The sequence below is a fragment of the Macaca fascicularis genome, chromosome 6 (genome assembly GCF_037993035.2).
Source record: "Macaca fascicularis isolate 582-1 chromosome 6, T2T-MFA8v1.1".
NCBI classification, from domain to species: Eukaryota; Metazoa; Chordata; class Mammalia; order Primates; family Cercopithecidae; genus Macaca; species Macaca fascicularis.
In genome coordinates, this window is record NC_088380.1 from 85,374,296 (window position 1) to 85,400,947 (window position 26,652).

At 34.2% G+C, this 26,652-nt stretch overlaps 1 protein-coding gene across 50 annotated transcripts in view; it reads right to left on the reverse strand.

The window, feature by feature from the left end:
• The window catches only part of SSBP2 (single stranded DNA binding protein 2), a 329,283-nt gene that overhangs the window by 25,394 nt on the left and 277,237 nt on the right, over positions 1-26,652 (reverse strand). For 26 of the 50 annotated variants that reach the window (XR_012413808.1, XR_012413807.1, XR_012413804.1 and 23 more), the window contains 4 exons: positions 21,745-21,812; positions 15,801-15,849; positions 3,671-3,706; positions 1,752-1,806 (listed from right to left, as the gene is read on the reverse strand). Coding sequence is in view for 45 of the 50 variants with exons in the window: in XM_073993723.1 (XP_073849824.1) it covers positions 1,752-1,806; positions 3,671-3,706; positions 15,801-15,849; positions 21,745-21,812 (208 nt within the window). In the remaining 5 variants the exon portion in view is untranslated. Of the gene's footprint in view, positions 1-1,751; positions 1,807-3,670; positions 3,707-15,800; positions 15,850-21,744; positions 21,837-26,652 lie in introns of all 50 variants that reach the window. The other 24 variants (XR_010587428.1, XM_065546432.1, XM_065546433.1 and 21 more) reach the window with 1 other exon arrangement.

A 26,652-nucleotide genomic window follows, 5' to 3' on the forward strand; every position in this document is an offset into this window, starting at 1 on the left:
TGTATGTGTGTGTGTATATATATATGTGTGTGTGTATATGTGTGTGTGTGTGTGTGTGTATATGTATTTACTGGAAAATGTCTGACTTCTTTTTACGTACAGAAAAACTTTACAATAAAGTGGACCTCCTGGGACCTCTTTTCTTGTGGGTGGGGTGCTGGCTGAGTATTAGAGGAGTGACTGTGACACAGGATGAACACATAAAAGAGTACGCAAAAAGACTAGGAAGATGTACTTGTGGCAATTTCTGGTTTGAAAGGAAGATGTAGTAAGATTATTTATTGCCTGCAATGTTCAGTGTTGCCCCAAAAACACTGTTTTAGTCTTGTAGTGAAGCATTTATTATTCACATGCTACCTTCATAAATTAAACATTAACTTCACCATGTAAGAATGTAAATATGGGCAAAATGATCAGGTGATATAATTCTATCTTCAATGAATTGTATCATTTTCAATGAAGATGCCTTCAGGACACAGACCATTAAATATCCAAGGAGTTAGTGAAGCAAAGTAAAATTTTGTATTAATTATCAAGTTTATGATTTTTCTAAATTAAAAGGGCTCAAAATTAAAAATTTTTATTGGTATGATCAACGATACTGAATTTCAAGCTTCCATCTTAATTTCAACAAGCCAGTTAAAAACATATGAGTTTAACAGTAAAACATCATAATCAAAAATACTTTATAATTATTATTTCCCATCTACTTAATCATCCCAAATAATAACTGATCAAGTTTTAGCCTATTTCTTTGTTTTCTACTTTCTAGATTTGTGTTATAGTTTCAAATGAAACTGTGATTATATTGCTGAATCATGAGATTTTATTTTTCCATGTCATTACAAATTCTTTGATAATAATAATAATGGCTCTATTATACTCCATCTTCCACCTTAAACATTAATTTAATAGTTCCACTAACATTGAATTAGGCATGAAGTTTGTGTCTACTGTTTTATTCTTGAGTATAACAAATAAACATTCTTCTACATAAATTTTGGGTTGTATCTCTGTCTAATTTCTAGTATGAGAATTATAGAGTCACATGGTATGAACCTTTTCATGGCTCTTGACACATTTTATCATAACACTTTCAAAGAGAGGTGTGCCAATTTAGTCTTCTACTGTTAACAACCTCAAGACACATTTAATAGTCTGTGTTAAAGTCTCAAAAATAAAGGATAAAACTATTTAATTATATAAAATGATTATGAAAATATTGATGTTTCAGTTTAGAAGATAAAAAACTTTTATTATTACACAGTGAATTTATTAGCTGACTAATAAATACTTATAGACATATAGGGTAAATAATACTGTAAGTACGTCTTCATCCTTCATTCATCTTAGTAGGATAATAGATCTCGTGACTCTGATTTGGCATTTGAAACCTAATGAATCCATGTATTTAATGTTTTATTTATTCAGAAATTTTCTAAATTGTAGAATATTTGGATAGTTTTCTCAGTCTCAATAAATCTTTAAGTTTGACACATTTTTGGGCAATTCATACGGATTAGCAGTTTTCATCCTGATTAAATCTGACAGCCACACCATAAGAATTTTCTAAATGCTTAACTGGATAATAGTTATTTAAGAACACTGTATTTCTTCCTACCCTGCTGCCTCTACTCCTTTAACCATCATGAGAACATGACTACTACTACCTTTATTTCATGCACAATTTCTATAGTCTGTGATTTTATTCTAATAATCAAATACCCATGTGGCTAGTTTGATTACAATACCTGCTGGACTAGGCATGATGGGTGTTCCTGGTGGCCCTCCACCTCCTGGAGGACCCTAAATAATTACACAAAATTTCAGTAAAAATAAGGCATTGCATAACAAAAAACAGAAGTTAGACTTATATCTATAATAATCCAATTTGAAAATAAGAACAGAAATAAATTTTCTCTATAATTTCCTTTCTTTGAATGCACAATCATTTAAATATTCTACAAAACATAATTTAGCTTAAATATGTTGAGACTGTTTTGACAAATTTCCAAAAACAATGAGCCTGTAACATTAATTCATTATTCATGACTTAATTATATCAGTTACAATGAGGTTAAGAAGAAACCATTCAACAGGGCCTTTAAAAATCCATACCACAGAAATAATTCATATGTATTTTTAGTTTTTATAGAAAGCTAACATAGTATTCACTTAGAAAATATCTTTAAAAATGAAGATATCTGCTTATTGATTCATATTTTTTAAAAAATGCACTGATGTCATTTCTTTCTTCTGTCAGCATCAATTGCAATGTTTCTGGAGCACTGTACCTTCCACTATCACGTCAATTAGAAATGAAAGGCACAGTTGACTAATGCTGTGGGTTACTGAGGCTGTAGCTACACAATCAAACTGAAATGGAGATTAGGTAATTCTAAAGTTAATTCAATAATTTCACATAACCAAAATAGATAAGTCAAGCAATGGGTTTTAGGCTTTTTCAGAAGCTCTATATACAGCAATCAAATTAACTTTTAAATGGCAAAATTTTAACTTCATTCTGAAGGTACAGATACAGCCTGCCAATTATTTCAGATGAGATTGGGCACATTCAGGGTGGTATGGCTATAGACCTGCCAATTATTTCAAATAATATCTGTATTTGCACAACTTAAAATTTATTTTAAATAAATGTCTATAATTTCATAAAATGATGTATCAGCCTTATTCATTAGTGACTTTAAGAAAAAACAGGTTTTATACAAATTTTCTTACTTTCATTTTTATTTCATAGAAAATGCAAAGAAAGACTTGCTTAATTTTATAGCTTACATGAACACTGAACACTAAGTTCACAGGTCCAAAGCAGTGTGTGCTTTTCACTATGTTAATAAAACACTATTTCCATGGAGAGTGAAATGCTCACTGATTTCCTTCTTATGCATTCTCTTTTTCCCCTCCAGCTAGCCATCACTTCTGAACATTTCTGTAGGAAAGATTTCCCTTGTTATCATTTTATCCTTGTTTCCCTGTTAGGCGTTTCCCTCTAAATGGTGTAACATATTTTCCTCTATGTTGATCTTGAGATGTGGCTAGGATCATAATGTGATGATGATTAAAAGGTCACTTGTAAGCTCAGGAGGCCATATAAAACTTGTTAATTTGGCTTCACACTGATATGAATTTTTGGAAAATTTTAATGTGTACTAAATGGTAATAATGATAAAAATAAGTGTTCTCAATTTCAAAGAATGACCAAAAAATGAAATGATTCCTCTAAATTATTAGTCACTATTCTGCTGTCTAATTCATTTGTGATTGGGGGAAAGTTTAATGTCTTAGACGCTCTGTGTGGCGCATAGGGTTGCATGGGGGTATAGATTATTCTCCTGGAGAACAGCAAATTCAAGCATATTATTGTGTAACTGGGGATTACTCTCTTCATGATTGGACAGAGTGTATTGTACTGGTTTTCAGAAACATATGCTGAAGTAAAACACAGTACTCAGGGCAATTCTGGCCAGATTGATAACTGTTTCACTAATGAACATCAACATATGTACTGAGGTTGGCAGATGAAACAACTCAAGATGTTCACTTCTTGGCCAATACACAGGGCCTCTTCTTAACATCTGGACAACTATTTCATTGCCCAAATAAAATGTAACATCAATTCTTATGAGCAAACAAACCCAAATGTACTTACTACATAATTCCCAGGAGATGCTGAGGAGTATGGTATCTGGAACACGAATAGGACAAAAAAATTTTTGATTCATGTAGCAATATGGACACTGACCTAAAATGAATTTATTTCATGATTTTTTGTCAAGTTTTAAAATGTATCACAAAGCATAGTAAAGGATAAAAAAATTTATGTCTGTTTAAGTACTGGAAAACTGAATAATAATAACTTGGATTCACACAAAAGAAGATAGATTTTAGTCAAGAGGATTTTAGACAGAATAACTGCTTTAAGTTACATTGGTTTCAGGTAAGTTGTACACATTGCATGATACTAATTACTTATTCTGTAAGTAGAAATATATATATATATTTGTGTACATAAAAAATGGGAAACCAGAATTTTTCAAATCAGTAGTCTTTACACATACAATTTCTAAGCTATTTACTTTTTTTTTTTTTTTTTTAAGACAAGTTCAGGCTACTACATTCATGCAGTATGGGTCAATACTTGATAAACAGCCCTTACCACTTCTCCATCCTTTTCTAATTAGATACTAGAAAACAATATAATAAATGCAAAAAAAGTTTGTTAATACGAGTCTCCAAAGACTATTAATTTGTGGGGATCAGATGTGGGTAACGAATTCCCTCTTTCTCTTCAAATCAAGCTTTTCACCAAGCTCTTTTCTAGAGATGGTATGGTATTAATACCACATTGCTGTGATAATTTAAGAAATGAAAAACCAGAAAACCTATGTTTAAAAGTAAGCCCTTGAGTGTGTATATTAATAGTGAAAGTTAAATCCAAATATTTTCTTTTTTCACACAAGCTAACTAACTCACTTGCATGAAGATGCTGTACATCTATAACAGATATTTTTGTCTTATTCTGAAGAACACCAATAGATTACTCTCTACTCGAAGTCAGACAGCCAGGGCCAGAACAGGATCCTTATAGTAGTGAAAAGATTAGTGCTTGTACTATTCTAAACCCTCTCTCCCAGTACCTGCCATATAATTAAACATAAAAATAATATGAAACCATAAAGTAAGTATAAGGAAGTACAACCAAGTTATGATTTTCTCTTGATAATTATTTGATTTTTTGGAAATATTTAATATTTAATATTAAGTTATTTGAAAAGCTTTTCTCCTCCATATTTGGTGTTCCTGCTTTGCCTTAAGCACAGAACACATGTCCCCGAGGCCCTGCTTGGTCTGCCTATGAGTAATTCAGCACTGCAGATGGCCACTGATAGAATGCCCAGCATCACTAGGGATGAGAATTAATTCTGCTGCGTACTGAGATTTTTTTAAGGCAGTAAACGTTTACTTCATTTAGTGAATGAATACAACTTTGCTCTCTTGGGTCCCCTTCAGTTCATTATCTACCTACCATTCATCCTCTGCTTCTCATTTTTTTGGAGGGGACAAGGTCTTTTTTGTCACCCAGGCTGGAGTGCAATGGGACAAACACGGCTCACTGCAGTCTCGACCTCCTGGGCTCAAGAGATCCTCCTACTTTGGCCCCACAAGTAGTTGGGACTAAGGCGTGCTCCACCATGCCTGGCTAATTTTTAATTTTTTGTAGAGATGCAGTTTTTCTATGTTGCCCACGCTGGTCTCAAACTCCTGAGCCAAGCAATCCACCTGCCTTGACCTCCCAAAGTGTCAGGATTATAGGTGTGAGCCACTGTGCCGGGCCTACTTCTCCTTATTTAAATGTGAGTCTGCCTTTTCCAAATCACCAATTTATCTATTGGCTCCTAGGACCAATTTCATCTCTCTCTGTTTTTAGCACTTGGCTCATGTTCTTCTGTCACTCTATATTGCCTATCATCATTCTTAAGCAACTTTAAGGTACAATCTAATTAGCCTTTAGATCTTTGGAATTTACAGTTCACTACCTTCCTTTACTTTACAGTATACTCCCCTCTCCTCCATTTATGAGTATGGTCATATCCTAAGACTCTTTACTGAACAACTAACTCCCTTGCCTGACATCTTTCTTCTTCCTCATGATACTTACAAAAATTACTCTATATTCCAACCAGGGTTTTCTAGGATCACAATTCCACCATGTTTACTTAGTACATTATTTCTCTATTAGTTTATGACTAAATTGCCTCTGCCCCTGCTTCGTGGCACTGTCAACATTTTATTTCTCGCTCCAATGTCTTAAATTTATTATCATAAAGCCTACTTTGTTAATTTCCATTTCTTTGATCACCCTCTAGCCAGCCAACCTTTCTGTTTTAAAGCACAGATTTCCTGGAGAGAAACACAGAACAAGGTTGACAAGATCCAAAGTGTAATCATGCTCTCCAACTTCCACCTCATCTTAACTAATATCTGGAAGCATTTTTGGCTCAGCCTTTATGAAAGCCTTGAAGCTTACTGGTAATGTGTCAGTAAACCCAGTAAACTTCATGGGGGACAAAAAGCCCTGATTTATAGTATTTGCCAGTTACTGTGGTGTAAATATTTCCACATGGCAAATTTTAAGCTAACAGTGGTTTAACAAACAGCTCATGAAATTCCTGAATATTTAACAGTGGACTCTTGTGAGCTGGCAATCATGGTGATTACACCATCCTGAGTAAATATTCTGTCTTCCTGTCATACATTGAAGGTATCGGCGCTCTTGCTTTACCTTCATTTTCAGCTCAACATTCCATTATTTATAGATTTAAATTTTCATGTATTCATCCCAGATAGGAAAAAACAAACTTTCTATTTATTTCCAAAGGTAGCTTTTTCCCAAGTATCTCCTTCTTAAGTCCTTGCTCCTTTTATATTATTTATTTATTTTATTCTTTTTATTTATGTTTTGAGATGGAGTTTCGCCCTTGTTGCCCAGGCTGGAGTAAAGTGGCGCGATCTTGGCTCACTGTAACCTCTGCCTCCTGGGTTCAAGCAATTGTCCAGGCTCAGCCTCCCAAGTAGTTGGGATTACAGGTGTCTGCCATCATGTCCGGCTAATTTTTGTATTTTTAGTAGAGACGGGGTTTCACCATGTTGGCCAGGTTGGTCTTAAACTCCTGACCTCACGTGATCCACTCGCCTTGGCCTCCCAAAGTGTTGGATTTACAGGCGTGAGCCACTGCACCTGGCCTCCTTTTATATTTTTAATTTCTCCTTCTTCATGATTCCTTCAAACAGTTAAATATAATAAACATTTAAAAATACTTTTTAAAATGTTATCTCAACTAGTTGTTTAATTTCTTTCAATTTTTTGCCCTGTCAAGCTCTTTAATTTTGGCATATGCTGTTTCTATTTCATAGTCTTTGATGTCTTTATTAAAAATCAGCATTTGGGCTCCTAGCCCTAGCACTAGTAGTGTAAAGGACATAAAATATTAACAATATAGGTAGAAGTACCATGTGGGTACAGAAGACATATTTGAGCTGGACAGCTGGGACTTATAGAGAGTAGATGCCCATCAGAAAGACAAAGAGAAGAACTGCTATAAAAAACAAAGAAAGAAAGAAAAGAAATCATGGTTTATTTGGAAAATGCTATGCTATGTTATATAGCTGCTATAGTGTGGGGCTTATAGGGGGTTGTGGTAAAGGGTGAGGCTGCACAGTCAGACTATGAATGAATTTATGCTGTAGGAAGTAAGGAGTCATGGGTTTTATAGAGACACGTTCAAATGTATGTTTTTAAAATCTTTTTTTATTTTTAAATGTTTTGTACAGACAGAGCCTCATTTTGTTGTCCAAGCTGGACTCAAACTCTTGGCCTCAAGGTATCCTCCTGACACAGCTTCCTGAAGTGCTGGGATTATAGGCATGACCCACCACACCTGGCCCTAAATTTATGTTTTAGAGAAATAAATCTAGAGGCGTCATGGAATATGAATACAAGTTAGAAAACCATTGGAAAAAATCCAGGCAAGAGATGACAAAGAGTGACAGGCAGTGCTGATAAAGATAAGCAGGAGTAGGAGAATCTGAGGGTCATTTCACAAAGTACTTGGCAGAGCTTGGTGACAAACTGGGTATGGCAGACAAAGAAAGGAAGAAGTTAAGATAATTCCTAGGTTTTCAACTTGGTGACTGGGTAGATGATGGTGCTACTCATTTATACATAGGGAATTCAGGGAGTGGGGCAGGTTTGGGGAAATGTCTGATTATTGGATTTGAAGGCACCAGTAGACACTGAGATAGATATGATAAACAAACTTTTAGAAACACAGGTCTAGAACATATCAGAGACCAGGACTAACGATATAGCTTCAACTGAATAAATTTCTACTTTGTGCTGGACAAGATACTTGATCTAGGATTCAACTAGTTTTTGGTAGTTGAAACAACATGGTAACATTAAAATGAAAAAAACAAAAAAGCAGCCAAGAAATATAATTAGAAAACATTGCCAATTAAGAATGGGTAGAGACCAGGCATGGCAGCTCACACATGTAATCCCAGCACTTTGGGAGCTGAGGCGGGAGGATTACCTGAGCCCAGGAGTTTGAGACCAGCCTGGGCAATATGGCAAAACCTTGTCTCTGCAAAAAAACAAAACAAAACAAAAATTAGCCAACCATGGTGGCATGTGCCTCTAGTCCCAGCTACTCAGGAGGCTGAGGTGGGAGGATTGCTTAAGCCCAGGAGGTGGAGGTTGCAGTAAACTGAGACTGCACCACTTGCACCATTGCACTCCAGCCTGGGCAACAGAGTGAGACCCTGTCCTGACCCACTCCCTCAAAAAAAAAAAAAAAGAGAGAGAGAGAGAGAGAGAGAGAATGGTGGATATGTGACTGCATGAAAATCAGGAGAAATATAAAAAGTCAAGCAAGCTAGATTTTTAAGAAGGAGGTGGATGTAGTGATTAGGAAATATCTAAACTGGGTTTATTCTTGAACGCTGTCAGGCTTTTAAGCTTTTTACCTTTCTGTGATACACCTAAAAATAAATAATAAAAAAGTAATAAATATATGGAAAACTAAAGAAACATTATTAGGCCGGGCGCGGTGGCTCAAGCCTGTAATCCCAGCACTTTGGGAGGCCGAGACGGGCGGATCACGAGGTCAGGAGATCGAGAGACGATCCCGGCTAACACGGTGAAACCCCGTCTCTACTAAAAAAAAAATACAAAAAACTAGCCGGGCGAGGTGGCAGGCGCCTGTAGTCCCAGCTACTCGGGAGGCTGAGGCAGGAGAATGGCGTAAACCCGGGAGGCGGAGCTTGCAGTGAGCTGAGATCCGGCCACTGCACTCCAGCCTGGGTGACAGAGCAAGACTCCGTCTCAAAAAAAAAAAAAAAAAAAAAAAAAAAAAAAAAAAAAGAAACATTATTAAACTGAAAAAAGAAAAGATATTAAGACAAAACCAAGGAGTCAAATATCTCAAAGGTTAGGTACGATGAGGACAGAAAGTAAGTCACTGTGTTTGGTTGGTAAGTAGAAAGTCACTAATAACCTTCAGAATAGGACTTTCGTGGGAATTGAAATGGGTTGAGAAGTAAATTCAATAAACTTCCATTCATTACCTGTCATGTTTCAGGTACTTCATTGCCACATGGTGATGAAAAAGACAGAAAGGCCAAGAAATTAATTATCTAGGAGAAGGTGGTGAGGGAGTGGAAGTGTGGGAGACATGGGATGGTGGCTGGAGACTGAGGAAGGGTTGAGAGAAGTTTTGTAGTGGTAACCCCTCCCAACTCTAGAGGAGTGGAGAACTAGGGCTTTCAGGTTGTCTTGGGATTTTGTTCACAGCACGGCACTAGAGGAAAGTTCCAGTCAATGGAAAGGAATATAGACCAAAGACTCATCTGAAAGAGTGAATGAGTAGGATACGCAAAGAAGTAACAAGAAATAGAATAAAGAGAATAGATAGGGACAGGCGTGGTGGCTTACACCTGTAATCCCAGCACTTCGGGAGGCCGAGGTGGGTGGATCACCTGAGGTCAGGAGTTCGAGAACAGCCCGGCCAACACGGTGAAACCTTGTCTCTACTAAGAATACAAAAGTTAACTGGGCATGGAGGTTGGTGCCTATAATCCTAGCTACTCGGGAGGCTGAGGCAAGAGAAGCATTTGAACCTGGGAGGTGGAGGTTGCAGTGAGCCGAGATTGTGCCACTGCACTTCAGTCTGGGTGACATGAGCAAAATTACATCTCAAAATAAATAAATAAAAGGGAGAGAGAGAATAGATGGGTCAGAATTGAAAAGAAAAATATATGTATATTTCTATTTCGGAGATAAGAAGGAAGAAGGGTGACTAAAGGTCTGATAACATTGGAAGTAAAGGGCAGAATCTGAAGAAATTTGGATCTAATGGTCTCTTCTTCTCCTTTGTAAAATACGACACAATTTTAGCTTATAGAGAAGGCGCCAAACATAATGTAGGTGCAGAATGAGAATAAAGAATTGCAATAGTATTCACTGAGGAGGACAAGAAAAGCAGCTAAGGAAGAGTGAAAGAAACAAACTGCTGGTAAAGCATCAGGGAGGACCTAGCTGAGGTTGAACATCACAGATCCTAATTATAATGTGTCAAGCATAAGAAAGAAATACGCATTAGACATTGTGGAAGAAGCAAAGGTGTCCTACAAATACTTCAAATTTAACGTTCAAAAAAACAAAAACCAAAGCCCCCAAACCTCATTGCCTACCTCTACACCTGCTGCTTTTCCTATGATCCTAGCTCAGTTGTGTTACTCCCATTCTCCTACCTACCTGGATTCAAAAAGTTGAAATCACCTTCAACTCTTTCCTTCTCTTTATCCTAAATCCTCCTTCTAACCCTACCTTATACTTTATATCAAATACCCATTAAGATGAAATGAAAGGTAAAAATGGAGATGTAGAAGATAAGCAAAATTAGAGGACTAGAAAGTCAGAAATACAGAATTCGAAGAACTTATTATTTGACAGAGAATAAAATTAAGGGCCACACATACTGTCTGGCTACTCTAGACAGATCACTCAAAAGCTGTGATGAGAATCCAAATATTCTGAAATGTTCTGAGTCCCAATACCCATGATTGTGGTGCTCTGGTAGAGGGCAGAGGGCTTTCATTTTGTTAAATGATCTGTAACATTTTAGATAAGTGCCTTTCTTCAACTGTGAAGTTTAAAGCTATCTTACAAGCACTGGTTTACTAGAAATAAGGGAAGATAATATCAAGACATTATCTGTACCACATGAAATTAAAAATATTCTACTCTATTTTAGTGCTTTTTTTTAAAAAATGAGCACCTATTTGTATAGAGCAGAGCCTATTTGGAGTAGTGTGTTCATATTTCTTTTCAGCTTAATCACTATTAATAGATTCTTATATTTTCCTTAAAGGAGTTTCTCTTTTTCCTCTGACAAGTAAGCGAATTAATGAATACAATGCTACACTGAACATTTGTTGTTTTTGCCTATCCCCTCTTTTACTATCCATTCCTTTAATTTTCTTTGGGGAACTATTTCTGCCTTATTTTTTCTCCATGTGGCTTGGGTGGGACTCAGGATGACATTATTTAAACTTCTGGAACCAAATGTGCTCAAAACCAAAAATATACCTGGACTTTTCAGATACATGATCCAGTAATACTCTTTTTCAGTACAAGTCTAGTTTGGTTGGTTTTCTGGACCTTGTAATCAAAAGTGTCTATTTTCAATAAAATGATAATGATCAGAACCTGCTGCTTAGCCAAAGATCACAATCCTTTGTAATAAAGATAAAAAATGAAAAGTTACAATTAGGGAGTTTGTAAATAAACCTCTAAGTAAGAATCTGAGACCAATACTGACTGTAATGCTCAGAGGTAAGAAAATTAAAAATAAAAATCACAACTTTTATTCGGAATTAAAAATATGAGTTTGCCCTTAAAAATGTTTTTCCTGCTGTCATATAAAAGAGTGCCAAAAATATTTTTGACCAAAACACTTTTATATGACAAAATTGTGGACAAAGATTAGGCAATAAACACATATATTATGGATAATGACAAACAGGTTTCATACTTTCAGAGAAGTGACTTATAAACATGGAAAGTAGAAAGGTTAGACTGAATCCTGTAGAGATGGACTGAAATGGAAGCATCAGTGTGCACTCATGCACATTAGGTAAAGGTATAGATGTGTGTGGCTATGTGTATACACATAGATATATTTCCTAGTTCTGTTAGTTGAGAGGGTCTAAAAGTTGTATTACTCTAGTGGGTTCTAAATACCAATATCCACTAAAAGAACCCCAAGCTCCTTAAAGAAGTGGCTGTTTCCAGGGCTAAAACTGGGAAAATATAAGAAGAGCTTCAAAGTGCTCAGAGAATAATAGGGACATGTTAAAAGGTTAAGTGATCCAGCTTAAAAGGGAAAACTTGGAACAATTTCAGCATCCTAAACACAGAGAATAAAATAATTCATAAATATATCTTATATACATAAATGAATATGAATGGAAAAGAAAAAGCAACTGTTATAGTTAGCTAACTAATAAATGGAGAAGGAAAGACAGAATTCAAAATATCCATTTGACAACCAACGAAGTAAAAAAGTGATTCAAGCAAGAATCATCAATAGATGTCCAAAATAGCAGATGAAAGTATAAGGAGGAAGAGGAGACTTACTGTACATTCAAAGTGTGTCTCTAAGTTAATAAGTACAAGGGGAAAAATAGTGATTTTATAGTGGAGAAGCCTGACAAGCACCGCCTTAACTAAATGATCAAAATTAAGATGAACAATAATGGGATAAATCATCATGTGCCTCCTGAAATGATGAGAAAAACACATTTTTTTTCTTTTTTTTTTTTTTTGGAGACGGAATTTGACTCTTGTTGCCCAGGCTGGAATGCAATGGCAAAATCTCGGCTCACTGCAACCTCTGCCTCCTGGGTTCAAGTGATTATCCTGCCTCAGTCTCCAGAGTAGCTGGAATTACAGGCGCCTGCTACCATACCCGGTGTATTTTTAGTAGAGACGGGGGTTTCACCATGTTGGCCAGGCTGGTCTCGAACTTCTGACCTCAGGTGATCCACCTGCCTCAGCCTCCCAAAGTGCTGGGATTACAGGCATGAGCCACCGCGTCTGGCCAAAAACTACAAAATTACTTCTGTAGTATCCCTGACAAATATGTATAAACTAAATCTAACCAGGAGGAAATAGATAAAACCAAATTATAGACATTCTAAATAATCTTGCTTGGAGTTTTTTAAATCCAAGGTTAAGAAAGACCAAAACAAACAAACAAACCTCCCGCCCCAAACAAAAACAAGCTGAGAAACTGCTCCAAGTTAAAGGAGACAAAGAGACATGAAGGATGAATGTAACAAGTAAATTCAGATTTTCTTTTGTTAGAAAAGATTATTGGGCCAATTAGTGAAATCTGAATAAGATCTATAGATTAGAAAATAGCATTACATCAAAGTTGATTTCCTTATTTTGATCATTTTACTGGGGTTATAAAAATTATGTGTTAGTTTTTTAGGAAATATACATGCAAGTATTTAGGGATCATGTTTCAGGAAATTTAAACAGTCTAAAAATATGTTTATGTAAGGAGAGGAAATCATAAAGCAAATGTGGTAAGACATTAACAACTGGGAATCTGGGCAAAGGGTATATGGAAATTCTTTGTAGTACTCTTGCAATGTTTAAATCTGAACTTATTTCAAAATAAACATTTAAAAGAAAAAACAGTAAACAAAACATTTGAAAACAGCAAAAACAAAACAACTACTTTAATATGCTGCGTTGAAGAGTCAGAGACTAACTGTAGTGATACAAACTGAAAAGTGTCTTAATATTAAATATAGGCAGGAAGTCTAAGAAACTTGGAATTCAACATAATTTGGATAAGTTGTCACCACAAAATGATCAATGGTTTTGGGGGAAAAATACCTCCTTAATACTTTTTGCTTCTGTTTCATAGAAGCCCTATGTCTTTGCTAAAAAGTCATCCGTTATCTATGATTTTTTTTTCCTTGTTCTTATAGTGGTCATTTTCAGAGGCATACTTCTCCTTTGCATGCTCAGAATGATGACTACTTTCTCTTTCTAAAAGAAAACGATAGGCCTCCTCCACTTCTTTTCCCTATTCACATACTTTGAGTAAGGGTAGATGTTTGCACAGTTGATATATATTCATGGAGGAGACTGCTTTCAGCTCCATTACTTGCCTACACGTGTGCTGATCAAATGCCCATTTCAGACTGGTGGACAGCAGGTGGATGTGTACAGCTTTTACCCTAATTGCTAATGTTTCCCAGGGTCTAAAATAATGCAGAACTGCTAATGTGTTACAGCGCATTCTCCTACCCACAGTGCCCAGCGCTATGAAATCCTAAAGAGATGGAGTACCTAAAAAACTAAAAGTCATCAGAACACAGAGCTCTCTTCTCATTTATACTGTTTACTTGGATAATATACCCCATTGGTACGATGCAACATCCTTGTCAATATCAACTGCTCAAACCCTGTCTACCTTCCTAGGTGCCTTGTGGGAGATAGAATCTTCAGATGAGTATGTAAAAGAAAGTACTTATTAGAGAGGTGGGTAGTGGTGGGTGTGATTTGTACTCTGGTTGCCTGCAATGGGCAGTAAAGCGATGACTGGCTGACCTGACAATGAGGAATATGAGAAGGGTTTTTGTGCTTCTAGGTGGGAAGGTTTACAAAGTTAAGGTGAGCCACTGGTTGTGCTTTTCCATCTAGTTTCAAAAGACATGCAGATAATGGATATTCTTTCCAGATTCTGGCACTGGGAAGACTTGGAGTTTTCTGTGTTACAAAAAATGTTTTCTTGCATTCTTATTACGTATGGGTATTTAAATAGGAAGTTAAAATAAATGTATCTTGACCTGCTAGACACTTTTCATTTTAAAGTGAAATCTTGAATGAATTCATTAAGTCAAATAGTAAGAAGCTAACAGATAGTAAGAAGCAAACTCTTCTAAACATATAAGCAAACTAAAAGAATTTTGAAGGCGTAAAGGTATTCTATTCCAACACAATCTGGCAAGACACTATTTTAGAAGAAAGGTTTGTTGAAATTAAATAGTACACTGAAGACTCAAATGGAAGCAACATCATTCTTTTCACTTCAAATAATTTCAGTTACTTAGCAAACATCACAGCTATTAAAATTAAGAGAAAAGCAGAGAACATAAATTAACATTTTAAAAAATATATGACAGTTACTTATTTGAGCTGAAAGTGATTCCTGCTTTAAAATAGTAATGAATTTAGGATGATTCTTCCTACACCCTAACCTTAAACATTGGATCAGTTTGATATTCATTTAACATTAAGGCCACTGCTAGTCAATGAAGATACCTTTGTACATATTAGCAAAAGGCATCCTCTTTGGGTAGATGACCACTGACTTCACGAGGGGATCACAGGTTGTATTTCATTCTCCTACTGACTCCCTTGACCCAGGAACCTTTGTGCAGTGCACATACTACACAGATGTACACTGCAGGCTTCTCTCACATATCGAAGAACTCAAGGTTTAAAGACAAGAAGGAAAAACATCTCCAGGATCACAACATTAAAATCATATTAAGTTTAAGACCGATAGCTTAATTTTCAACCTGTGCATATATTTCTGTGACATTATTAAGATAGATAAATATTTGTGCCATCAAACCACTGCAACAAATATATAAAGAAAATTCCCAAGATGTCAGGTATATATAGAGATGTACAAGGATGGCAATTTAGCTAACAGGTACAAAGTAAATGTGCGAATGCTTTCTGGGGCAACAAGAAAACAAACCTAGATGTAACTGATACAGCAAATGAAATCATAATAATTTGACTTCTTCTAACAGAGGTTGATAGTATTTGGCAACTTAGTGATTATTAATAGTTATTTTAGGAGATGAAACAATTTGCGATACAGATCGCTATTTATAGGCTATTGTAGTATATACTTAAGTCACACTATTTCAATTTTTATTTTTGGAAGGCTTGTTGACAATAGAATGCATGTTTATATTAGACCTTGAAGTGAAAGAAAATTATGTAATTTCAAAAAATTATGCATCTTTTTCTAAAATATATATTAAACTTCTTTTTGAATGATTACTTAAAAAAAGGTTACTACAACCACCTGCAAGGCTTCCAAAAAGCAAAATGTTTTTGTGATTTTTGTTAAATGTTACAAAATGCAAAATACTTAAAAAATATATATATGCATACTCACTGAATTGGCATTTGTTGGGTTTGGCCAAGGTCTACCACCACCTGGACCCCTACAAAACAATTTGATAAATGAAATTTTAACCTATGCTTTGAATGTTTCACAATAATCAATGACAAATCATAAAATATTAACATTTACAATTTGGTTACCATACAGTTCTAGTTTGGCACTGAAATTACTCTCTTTATATTTATTTTAATAGCTTTTTATATTAATTAAGTCCCCCAATTTTATCCTTCCATGGAAAAGTTTTCTTCCCAAATTGAACTGCTTTTAGAAAGCCCAGTTTTATTTTAATATTAAATGGTTATTGTTATAAAGATGGTAATCACTCATAGGAGTAAATATACACATATATTGAAATTATAAAACATACTTCTGTAAAGTGTTATGAACTAAATATAAACTATAATCTTGTGATATCTATATAAGAGCTTGCTGTATCTCATTCAAAATAAAATTTGTAAAACATCAACATATGTGAAATGATTGCTCTTATTAAGCGATAAGCAAATAAAAATACATAAAAGGTATCTAAAGTTGCCTCCTTTTAAAAAAACCAGAGTATCACAGATTACTTCATATATTTATTAATCTATCTTTCAATGCTACTGATGATTTAGTTACTATTAAATGGGAAATCCCATTTCTTGTTCTCATAATTTCAGTCCAGATAGTGGCCAGAGTAAATCCTAGAAAAAATGGGAGATAATCTATGCCAATATATTACTTCATTTTAGAGTAAAGGAGAATGTTCTGTATTCCACAGCTTATAAGGACACAGAGCTTTTGAAGCAAAATTAATGTCCAATTAGTTAAATCAAAAAGGTCTCTTGTCCTCATGCTTTAGTACTAAGTTGTGTACCTGAATAAATACTGTCTTATGAAAAGCAGACTACTGTCAGTCTCCTCTAATTAGGGTCATTTAAAATTCCCCTTCCTTTGAATCACTATGACAATGAAAATTTTAAATTAAAAAATCCCTTGATTCTAGCGACTTTAAACCTAAAATTCTAAATCAGGAGTGTCCAATCTTTTGGCTTCCTTGGGCCACACTAGAAGAAGAATTGTCTTGGGTTGCACACAAAATACACTAACACTAATGACAGCTGATGAGCTAATAAAAAAAAAAAGAATCACAAATAAAATCTCGTAATGTTTTAGGAAAGTTTACAAATTTGTGTTGGGTCACATTCAAAGCCATCCTGGGCCACGGGTTGGACAAGCTAGTTCTAAATGTTAGATAAAGAGGCTGTGCAAGTTAGTTATTATATTACCCATATTTGCATGGAATATTTAGAACCATTTTTAGTTTCATTTTGAGATTCCCCAGGGTTGTGAGCAGCAGGGAAGGGAATGAGTCCTGTCCCTGGGCTCTATTAGGAAAGCCCAAGTGGAATTTTTTCCCAATTCAGCTTAAGGTATAGAAGATACCAGTGGGGACTTGATAAAATTTTGTGCATAGGGAGAAAGAAGGTGAGGGGCATTTGTATTGATTTTCTTTGGAAATTGTTGCCTCTCCAAGATGATGATGATGATGATGATGATTTTACAATTAATTACTGGAACACTTTAGAAAAATGATTTTACCTATAGGATTCAGTGTCCTAATGGACAGAATCTAAGGTGAAACATAAGGTATGTGTTGACTAAGTAAAACATTTGGGTAGTAAGGTACATTCATATGATTTCTTTGATGTTAAATAAAACACAGTAAAAAAAACTTGAGAATATTTATCTTAAAACAACATAAAAGTACACCATATGCAGATCCTGGCAAAATTTATATGTAATAATGTTATGTAGATAATCTTATAATTTTGAAATATCATAACCAAACAAGTACTGTATGAATAAGATGCATAAATATAATAAAGTATTTTTATTTTCAAATTTGTCTAATGTTAAACATGCTAACCTAAATGTTAAAACATTAAATATTTAATTTAATTGTATTAAATTAAATGTTACATTTATGTCATAACATTATATATTTCAATTTGATAAATACCAATCTAGTTCCAACATACTATGTATTTCATAATAAATTTCATTTTACTATTATTAATAATTCACATGGATAAGTTAAATTTCTCCTAACATTATCATTGTGTTTGAAAATACTTTAAGTTTCACAAGCGTTTTCTATAAAGTGAGGGTTACAGTAGGGAGTAGTTCTATTAGAACAACTAGTTAAGCTCAGTAATTCCCACTCCTTTTGAGGGCCCTCAGTATTATTAAGAAAGTAATTTACAAACCATAACATAGGAATCATTTTGAATGAAAATTTCTATATAAGTATGGTTTGAAGTAGAATCATGTTAGCCTCATTTAAAAATGAAGAGAGGCTGGACATGGTAGTTTATGCATGTAATCCCAAAGCTTTGGGAGGCCGAGGCGGGTGGATCACGTGAGCTCAGGAGTTCAAGACCATTCTGAGCAACATGTCAAAACTTCATCTATACAAAAATACAAAAATTAGCTGGGCGTGGTGGCGCATGCTTGTGGTCCCAGCCACTCAGGAGGCTGAGGCAGGAGAATTGCTTGAACCGGAGAGGCAGAAGTTGCAGTGAGCTGAGATTGTGCTACAGCACTCCGACCTGGGTGGAGAAGTCTGATTTTTTTGGTAAGGAGGTTGATTTTGATGAAACCAAATCAATCACTATTACCAAAGAGAAAAATCCTCTTTTCTTTTTTTTTTTTTTTTGTTTTTTGTTTGGGACACAGCCTTGCTCTGTCACCTAGGCTGGAGTGCAGTGACAGGATCTCGGCTCACTACAACCTCCACCTCCCGGGCTCAAGCTATTCTCATGCCTCAGCCTCTCAAGAAGCTGGGATTACAGACACCTGTCAACATGCCTGGCTCATTTTTGTATTTTTAGTAGAGATGGGGTCGCCCTATATGTTGCCCAGGCTGGTCTCAAACTCCTGACCTCAAGTGATCCGCCTGTCTTGACCTTCCAAAGTGCTGGGATTACAGGCATGAGCCACCATGCCTGGCCTGAAAAATCCTCTTTCTTCTGTAATTCATTATCATTTTACTTCAAAATGATAACTACACAAACTTCATAATTCTGTGGGATATAATATAGAACAAGAAGATCCTCTGAAATCCTTTTGGCCTCAGTATTGCTTAATAGAAATGTATACAAAGTTGAGTTAGGGGTACTTTAATACTAAATCCTAACTTCTTTGGCAACTTGTAAAAATGTATTTAATTTAGAAATACATGATTATTCAAATTTCCTTTAAACAATAATCTACAATGCATTAAAAATTTGTATTTTGGCCATAACTTATAAATGCTACTTTAAATTACTTAAATTTAGCTTTTGCTTCTAAGATACTAGTTACAGAAACATAGAAAGTAAGTTTTTAAGTGACACAATATAATTTATCCTAAGTTTAGGGCATGGAAACAAAGTTTTTTAAACAATAAAGTTACCAAATTTAGTTCCAAATGATTTATTCTGCAATAAACAAAAACAGCTGTCAGTTAGAATACAGTATTTAATTACTTTAGTGACCAGGGTTGGGAATTTTTTATTGTCATCCTACTCTTACAGCAAATGAGAAAAAACGACAAGGTAAAGAAAAATTATCCAGATATGAGTCTCTGGCATGTTCCTCCTAACTCCTAACACATACATATTTTTGTTATTTAAATAGTTTAGTTAGTTCAAGACAGAGCTTAAGGTAATATCCTTCTAATCCCTTTTTCTTCAATTTTTAAGGAATATGCAAAATTCCTCAATGACATGAAGCTACAAATACATTAGGAATACTGTATGTATGCATTACAGTTAGACTTTGTTTTAAAGATAATAAATTATAAAGTGAATTTCAATAAAGCTTACCCTATTGAGTGCAATGGAGATAATGTATTTCACTTTTTATGTCTCTAAACAAACCTTTGCTTTTTTGGGGCCAATATCAATATAATAGTTATACTCTTATAGACCGTTCATGCTTGAGAAGTTTCCCTACTACAGGAAAATATTTACAAGTGTAAAAATGTAAATATTCACATTTCATTGTCCTTGAAAGAATCCTGATTTATAGAAAACTAAAAATGGCATATAGAACCTAACATAAAAGAAAACAGTAACAAAAAATGGAGATCAGAGTCTGCCAGGCTTAAAGGTTCTTTACAAAGAAATATTATATTAATAGTAAAATATAATGTAATCAAAAATACTTAGAAGTATCTGGGCATTAAACTTAAATAAGACACCCAAACCTAAATATCAACAAAAAGTAATCATATTAAAAATTTTGGCCATATTTTTAGTCTCCATAGTCTAGGAAATTAAATGCATGTACATGTATACGCTTAAGTATATCTGAGAAAGAAACTAGACAATTGGAAGCAGTTATTTTAATCTCTCAATGGTCACATAAAAACAATTTTTTTTTCTCTGAACAAGCAAAACTAAGTGGATTTAAAGTTGGCTGTATGACCAATTACAATGCAGAGTAATGTACAAATGATATTAGATACATTCTTATTGAATGATCATTCTGGGGTGATCATGGTATTCAAAATACATACTCCTTACATTTATACATAGTATTCAGTATTATACCCCTTAAAATCTGCATTTTAAAGTAAGAATCTCAAGTGAGTACATTTTATATATATCTTCATCCTATTGGTAAGAGCTTCAGCTTTTGACATAATAAGCAGAAAATGCCACTCACTCTTTTTTGAAGCAACCATTAATACAAGGCCAAGCCTTTGAGGAATTTAAGAAGAGTCAGATTTCATGTGTATCCATTTTTACTTTAAAAGTAAAAAGACGTGATAGGAAAATCTGACCTACTTTCCCCCTGTTCTGTTAGTTTTAAGCCTAGCTGGTACCCACCTATTAACCTATTTTCTATTTCAGGCAAATTTGCTTTCCATGAAAATGGTTTCAGAAACTTAAAAAAAAATCCTACATAGATAAAAAGCGCTTATTTCACAGTGTATCTTCAATGCCATTAAATGATGGCAGAGTTGTTTAATTTGACATATAAGTAATCAGAACACGAACTGATGGAAACATATTTGAGGAGACACCCACAAACCTATATGGAACACTTTCCTTATTTTTGGTAAATTTTCTTTAGGCCACAACATGAAACTGATCCTCGTGTGAATTAATGAAAGTCACTAACAAGCACCTTGTGTATATAAGACTTGGAGGGCAAGCTGGAATGAAAAATAAAAATTTCTTAACAAACTACATTATATTGGCTGATAGAAACAAACTACTCTCTTTGGGTTGGAAAGACCATTCCAATAAAAATTTTAGTTTACTCCTTATCTAAGTGTGTCTGGAATTTTTCAAAACAAAATTCATCCTATACTATGGAAAGTTCTTTAACAGAGATTATAGTATACTACCAGAGAGAATTCTTTCTGTGTTGACAGTAGTCCCAACAAAGCAAAAGTAAAGATAGATATCTATATCTATATCTATATCTATATAGATATATATATTTATATTTATGAGTTAAAACTCCCACTCATAGAATCACTATGTATCTGTTAAAAATGAGGATAACGGTATTCAATCATCTACTTCTACAGAGTTAAGTCAAAGTCCTGGTGTTAGCATCTCTTCATACTTTATATAATATATGGAGACTCTGTACTTATCAAAATGAAATAGACTAAAAGCTGTTATTTATAGCACTTGAGATGAAAAAAAGTAAAGGTTGCAAGGGAACAAAGAAAACGTAAGAGATTATGTTGTGAAAATGAAGCAAACACTACAGCTCATGTTTAGTTCATTTTTATACCACACAGAGGCTGAGGTGCTTAAATTGTTTTACGAATTAATGTCATTTTTGAAGTTAAAAAATAGAACACTTTACTAAATAGAATAATATGGTATTATTTATATATATATATAAATCATCTACGTAATAATGTAATATATAATATAACATTGCTTACATGTTCATTCCAGGCATTCCAGGGCCACCTAAAGCATTCAGTGGGGGTCTCATTGCACCTCCATAGTTCTGTAATGATAACCAAGGGTCAGACTACCACAAAACAAAAAAACAAAACCAAAGAGGAGGGGGGAAAGAAAGGAGAGCACGTTAATGATTTCCCTACATAACTCCAATTGGATAAGGCCTGTGTAATTCATTCTCTGAGGGGTCCACTCTTGTATTTTTGCTTGTATTTTAGCAATTACTTTGGTCTATATGTCTTTTTAAAATCATGTGAATATGTATGACCACTGGAGCATGTTAAATGATTAAGGTATAGTTGCAATTATATTTCGATACATTTTATTAATATCCTAAGATATGTACAATAGTAAACATTTTCAAATGAAAAATATCATAAATTCAAAATTCAATTTTGAAAGAAAAGATTTATTCAATGTTTGAAATTGTCAGACCCAGAACAATGACATAAAGTCTGAAAACAAAACAAAACAGGTGAACCCAACACAAAAGAGTTAAATGCAAACTTCTATTCACAAAATAACACGTCCAACACAGAAATGCATTAATATACAAATACACAAAAATGTATAAAACCTAATGTATACTCAAAATATGTATGCATGAATTATATGACTCAATCAGCTTCTGTTAATATCTATCATGTGTATTCAACAGATAAAAACATTTTAATGTTTTAACATGTACATCTTATTAGATTAGTTTAGTTGCCATAGGGACAAAAAGGTTAATTTTACCATTATTATCTTAATGTATTTTGACATTATCAACAACGTTCACACTTGGCTTTCTGATACCAATATTCCTCCAACTCTTCTGAGTACTCTTTTTCAATTACCTTTGCTAGCTCTTTTTATTTTGCTAACCCTTTAAATGTTGCTTTTCTCCAAGTTCTAGCTATAGCATTCTTTTCAATAAAACACATTTATGAGTAATCTTATCTGCCACCATTTGTTCAACAACTACTTATATGTTAGGAATCTCAAATCTTTATATCTGATCATGTTGTCTTTCCTAAGCTCCCAGATAACTCATACATTGAACTTCATAGGATTTGTTTCCAACTGGATACCATCTTACTCACATCATATCTAAAAGTAAACTCAACATTATCTTCTCATGACTGAGTTCTTTGTACTGCCTTCCTCAGTCACTTCTGTGCTATCACCTTCCACACAATAGCCCAAGCTAAGAATTTCCAGGAGCTCCTTGATGTTTCTTCCTTTTCTTTCAAATTCCCATATCTAGTCAGTTACCAAAGTCCATTGATTCTATCTATGAAATAGCTCTTGAAATAGTTCTCTCCTCTTGTTACTAATCTTTGTCACTTACTGAGACTACTGCACTGTCTTAATTGGTCTCTCTGATTTAGTCTCTCCTGGTCCCAATCTATTCTCCAAACTGCCTCTAGAGCTATCTTTCTAAAACTCAGTCTTCTTCATGTCACTTAGAAGCTATGATGACCCACACTACCTGTCAAATAAATTTAAACTTCTCAGCATGGCTCTATGAGGTTATTCGAGGCTCAGCCCCAGCCTATCTTTCCTGTTCTCATTTTCTATAATTTTCACCTCTATTCCCTCCTCCCAACCATACCCTCCAGCCTACTGGATTTAAGTTCAGAAACACATAATAGACTTTTACACTCATGTTAACTCATCTTCCCTGGCCTTTAAGTAGTAGGTGCTCAGATGATAAGGAAATAAATCAAAGAGAGCAGGTCTATTGACTCCAGAGTGTAAGCCTCAATTGATAAATGACATGACCTAGTTACATGCTATTCTCATTGTTTATTTACTTTTACTTTAAGGAAATCTTATTTAAATATCCAAATTTGTGAGCTATGGGACAACAGAATGATTTCTGTTCACACTTGAGACACTGGTTAAAAGGATAGCTATTTCCCCTAACTTCTGGATCAGGCAAGGTGGTGGCAGCAGCAGCACAAGCAAGGGGTCTCTGAGATAAAGGTTAGTCATTGGAAACAAAATCTGAGTGGTAAAATAGAATAGAAATGCTTCACAAGGAAAGTCTCCCCTCTTTTTTTGGTCTTAGAAGATCTCTGTTTTATTTCCCCTCATTTTTTATCTTAGAAGATCTCCGTTTTATTCTATCAAGGAAAACGTTAATTTTCCTTATAGCTCTGGACACAGGTAGACAATGGTTTGAATCTCTATTGCCACTGCCCCATTTTCTCTGCATCTCTCTCTCTATGTGTATGATCTTGGACAAATGATTCTCCCAATCCTTATTTGTAAAGTGATAATATTATCTCCCTTATAGGCTTGTTGGAGAATAAAATGAAATATAAAGCACCTGTCATAGTACTTAGTGAATTAAAAGCACGGTATTTGGTGCTCAAAAACTGTAACTGCTAATTCTTTTTTTTCTTTTACCACTGTTAATAGGAAACCAGCTTAAATGAGTCCTCTTTTCACTAGCTTCCATAGCCGTCAACTCTAACAGAATTACTTGCCTTTTTATGTAATGGCTCCACAAAAACTACGTATATTTATTATCTAGACTTTCCCCATTATGTAACGGTTTTTCTTTGTGTATCTACACTTCCTGCTAAACAGTAAGTACCTTGAAGGCAGCATATCTAAGTTACTCATCTTTGTATACCCAGTGTTCAAGTATGGTGCCTGGCACACAGTAGGCCTTCCATGAACGATGAGCTAGTTGAACTGAATTGTCCCAGTAAATGAGTAAAAATTTTTCAATATATGCTTGATAGATTTGCAAAATATTTTCATTTAGTGAATAATCTAAAGCAAAAAGAAAGAAAAGAAAGAATAACAACTTGCTTTCCACGTGCTATCAACAAAGGCAGAATGGGAAGACCTAATTTAGAATCACTGAATTTTAAAGCTGATGGCAACTATACAATTCCATCTGGTCTAATCTCTCTCCCACTGCAACGTTCCTGACAAAATGGCTATTCAGATTCTGCTTGGAAAGTTTATGAAGTCTTTCCATGGTTGGGCAATTTAATTTCTAGAAAGTTCTTCCCTGTACTGAGCTAAATTCTACTGCCCATCATAGATCTGAAAATATAGAATCAGTTTACTCTCTCCTTACCTGAGAGCCTATCATACATATATTGCCACCTCACCATTTTTCCACTCCAAGTATCTTATTTGGAAATCATATGTTCCTACTTGTATATAACTTCTTTATTCTTCAGATTTCTAGAGAAAGTAAAACTAGTTGGGTAGTTTTGGTTAATCACACGGCACTTACTGCCCTTAAGAACATAGGTTAGCTAAGTACATCTTATTACAAAACCAAGTAGAAAACTGGTTTCATATATGACATTAGAAAATATATTTTTTTTGATTAAATAGGTAGTTTTGTTTTTTTATTGAAAGGATACTAATATATTTTCACTTTAAAAATAATGTCGCACCACTGCATTTAGATTTAAAACAGATTAAGGGGTAGGGAAAAGTATGCCTAGATTTGGAGCAAACCTTTATTTCTTCATATATGCAATAAGTATTAATCATATGTTAACTATATTCTATGTATGCACTTTGCTCAAATCAACATAATCTAAGAATAATTAGATTTACATATTTCTTTGTTTTAGGAATTCAGTTGTTCTAATAGATAACTACTGTCCCCCTGTACCACACTGATCTTAAGCTCAAAAAGTTATGGAAATAATATCTATGATAAAAAAGAAATGTGTATTTTGTTTGCGCATAAATCTAGAGACAATATTTCAGAGACTTTTTCTACAATACAACTAAAAATAAGGCAGATATCTTCTGCTCTTGGACAGCATCTGTATGATTAAATGTCTGTTATGAGAGTTGTTTTTCCATTATCTCTCAAGAAACACAGCTAACCATTATTACAAATTTCACAGTTTATAGTGTATATGTTTATATGTTTTATATACCAGGTCTTATGAAATAAATACGTCATAAGATTCTCCTGATTCCAAACTATTTTACCTGACCCTTTTTTATTGTACCATCATATAAATATGACTCCTGCTTTCACTTAAACATGAAAAGTATGTATAAATAATTTCCTTTAATCCTTATATTTTTTGTATTGTGATTTTAAAAAGTTACTGTAGGCATTTCTTATTTCTGAGGTAAATTCATACCAGAACACTTGATTTCCATCATATTATATAGAAATAGTAAGAACACTGCCAATCCAAATGAAATAAACCACTCTCTCTGGTTTTAAAAATCCAAAAAATTGTCATCAATAAGAGCTTACCAGAAATAGAAACTTTCTTATTTTCTATTGTAATTTACTGTGCTGTAAATACTGTAAAACTGATTTTTAAATCAGACTCTAGTTTTTGAAGTATTAAAACCTAATACTAATAATAGAGGTATGATAACAATTTAAAGAGCAGCTAGCTGAAAAATAAGTGAATAAAGAATAGTAACAAAATTATAGGCATGAAGTTTTTGTGTATATTTAAATGTATTTATTAAGAAAATCTTTTGGAAAAAAATCCTTTAACAGCCAGATTTGTTGGCTTAGTTTATTAAAGACTAAAAGTGTACTTAGCCAATAAAATGCCTATGGAACTTATAAATTCTTATTATTAATAGCTTAATGATGATTGGTTAACATGTATCATCATTCCTAATATGAATAGAAATAGGTAAGAATAATTCAAATATCTAAATGAGAGTTTCATTAGCTCTTAAGAAAATCCATTGAAAATAACTGAGCCTAAATAAAAGAAATTGGTTTCTTCTGGCTTTGAGGCTGCCACATATATTTATGTGACAACATTTGTTCCTCTTTCCTTGGAACTATATTTATATAGTGGGGTTTTTTCATATAATATGGCATCTCCAAAAAGTCTGGCTAAATGAACCCCATGTTTCAATATAGTTAATATATATAA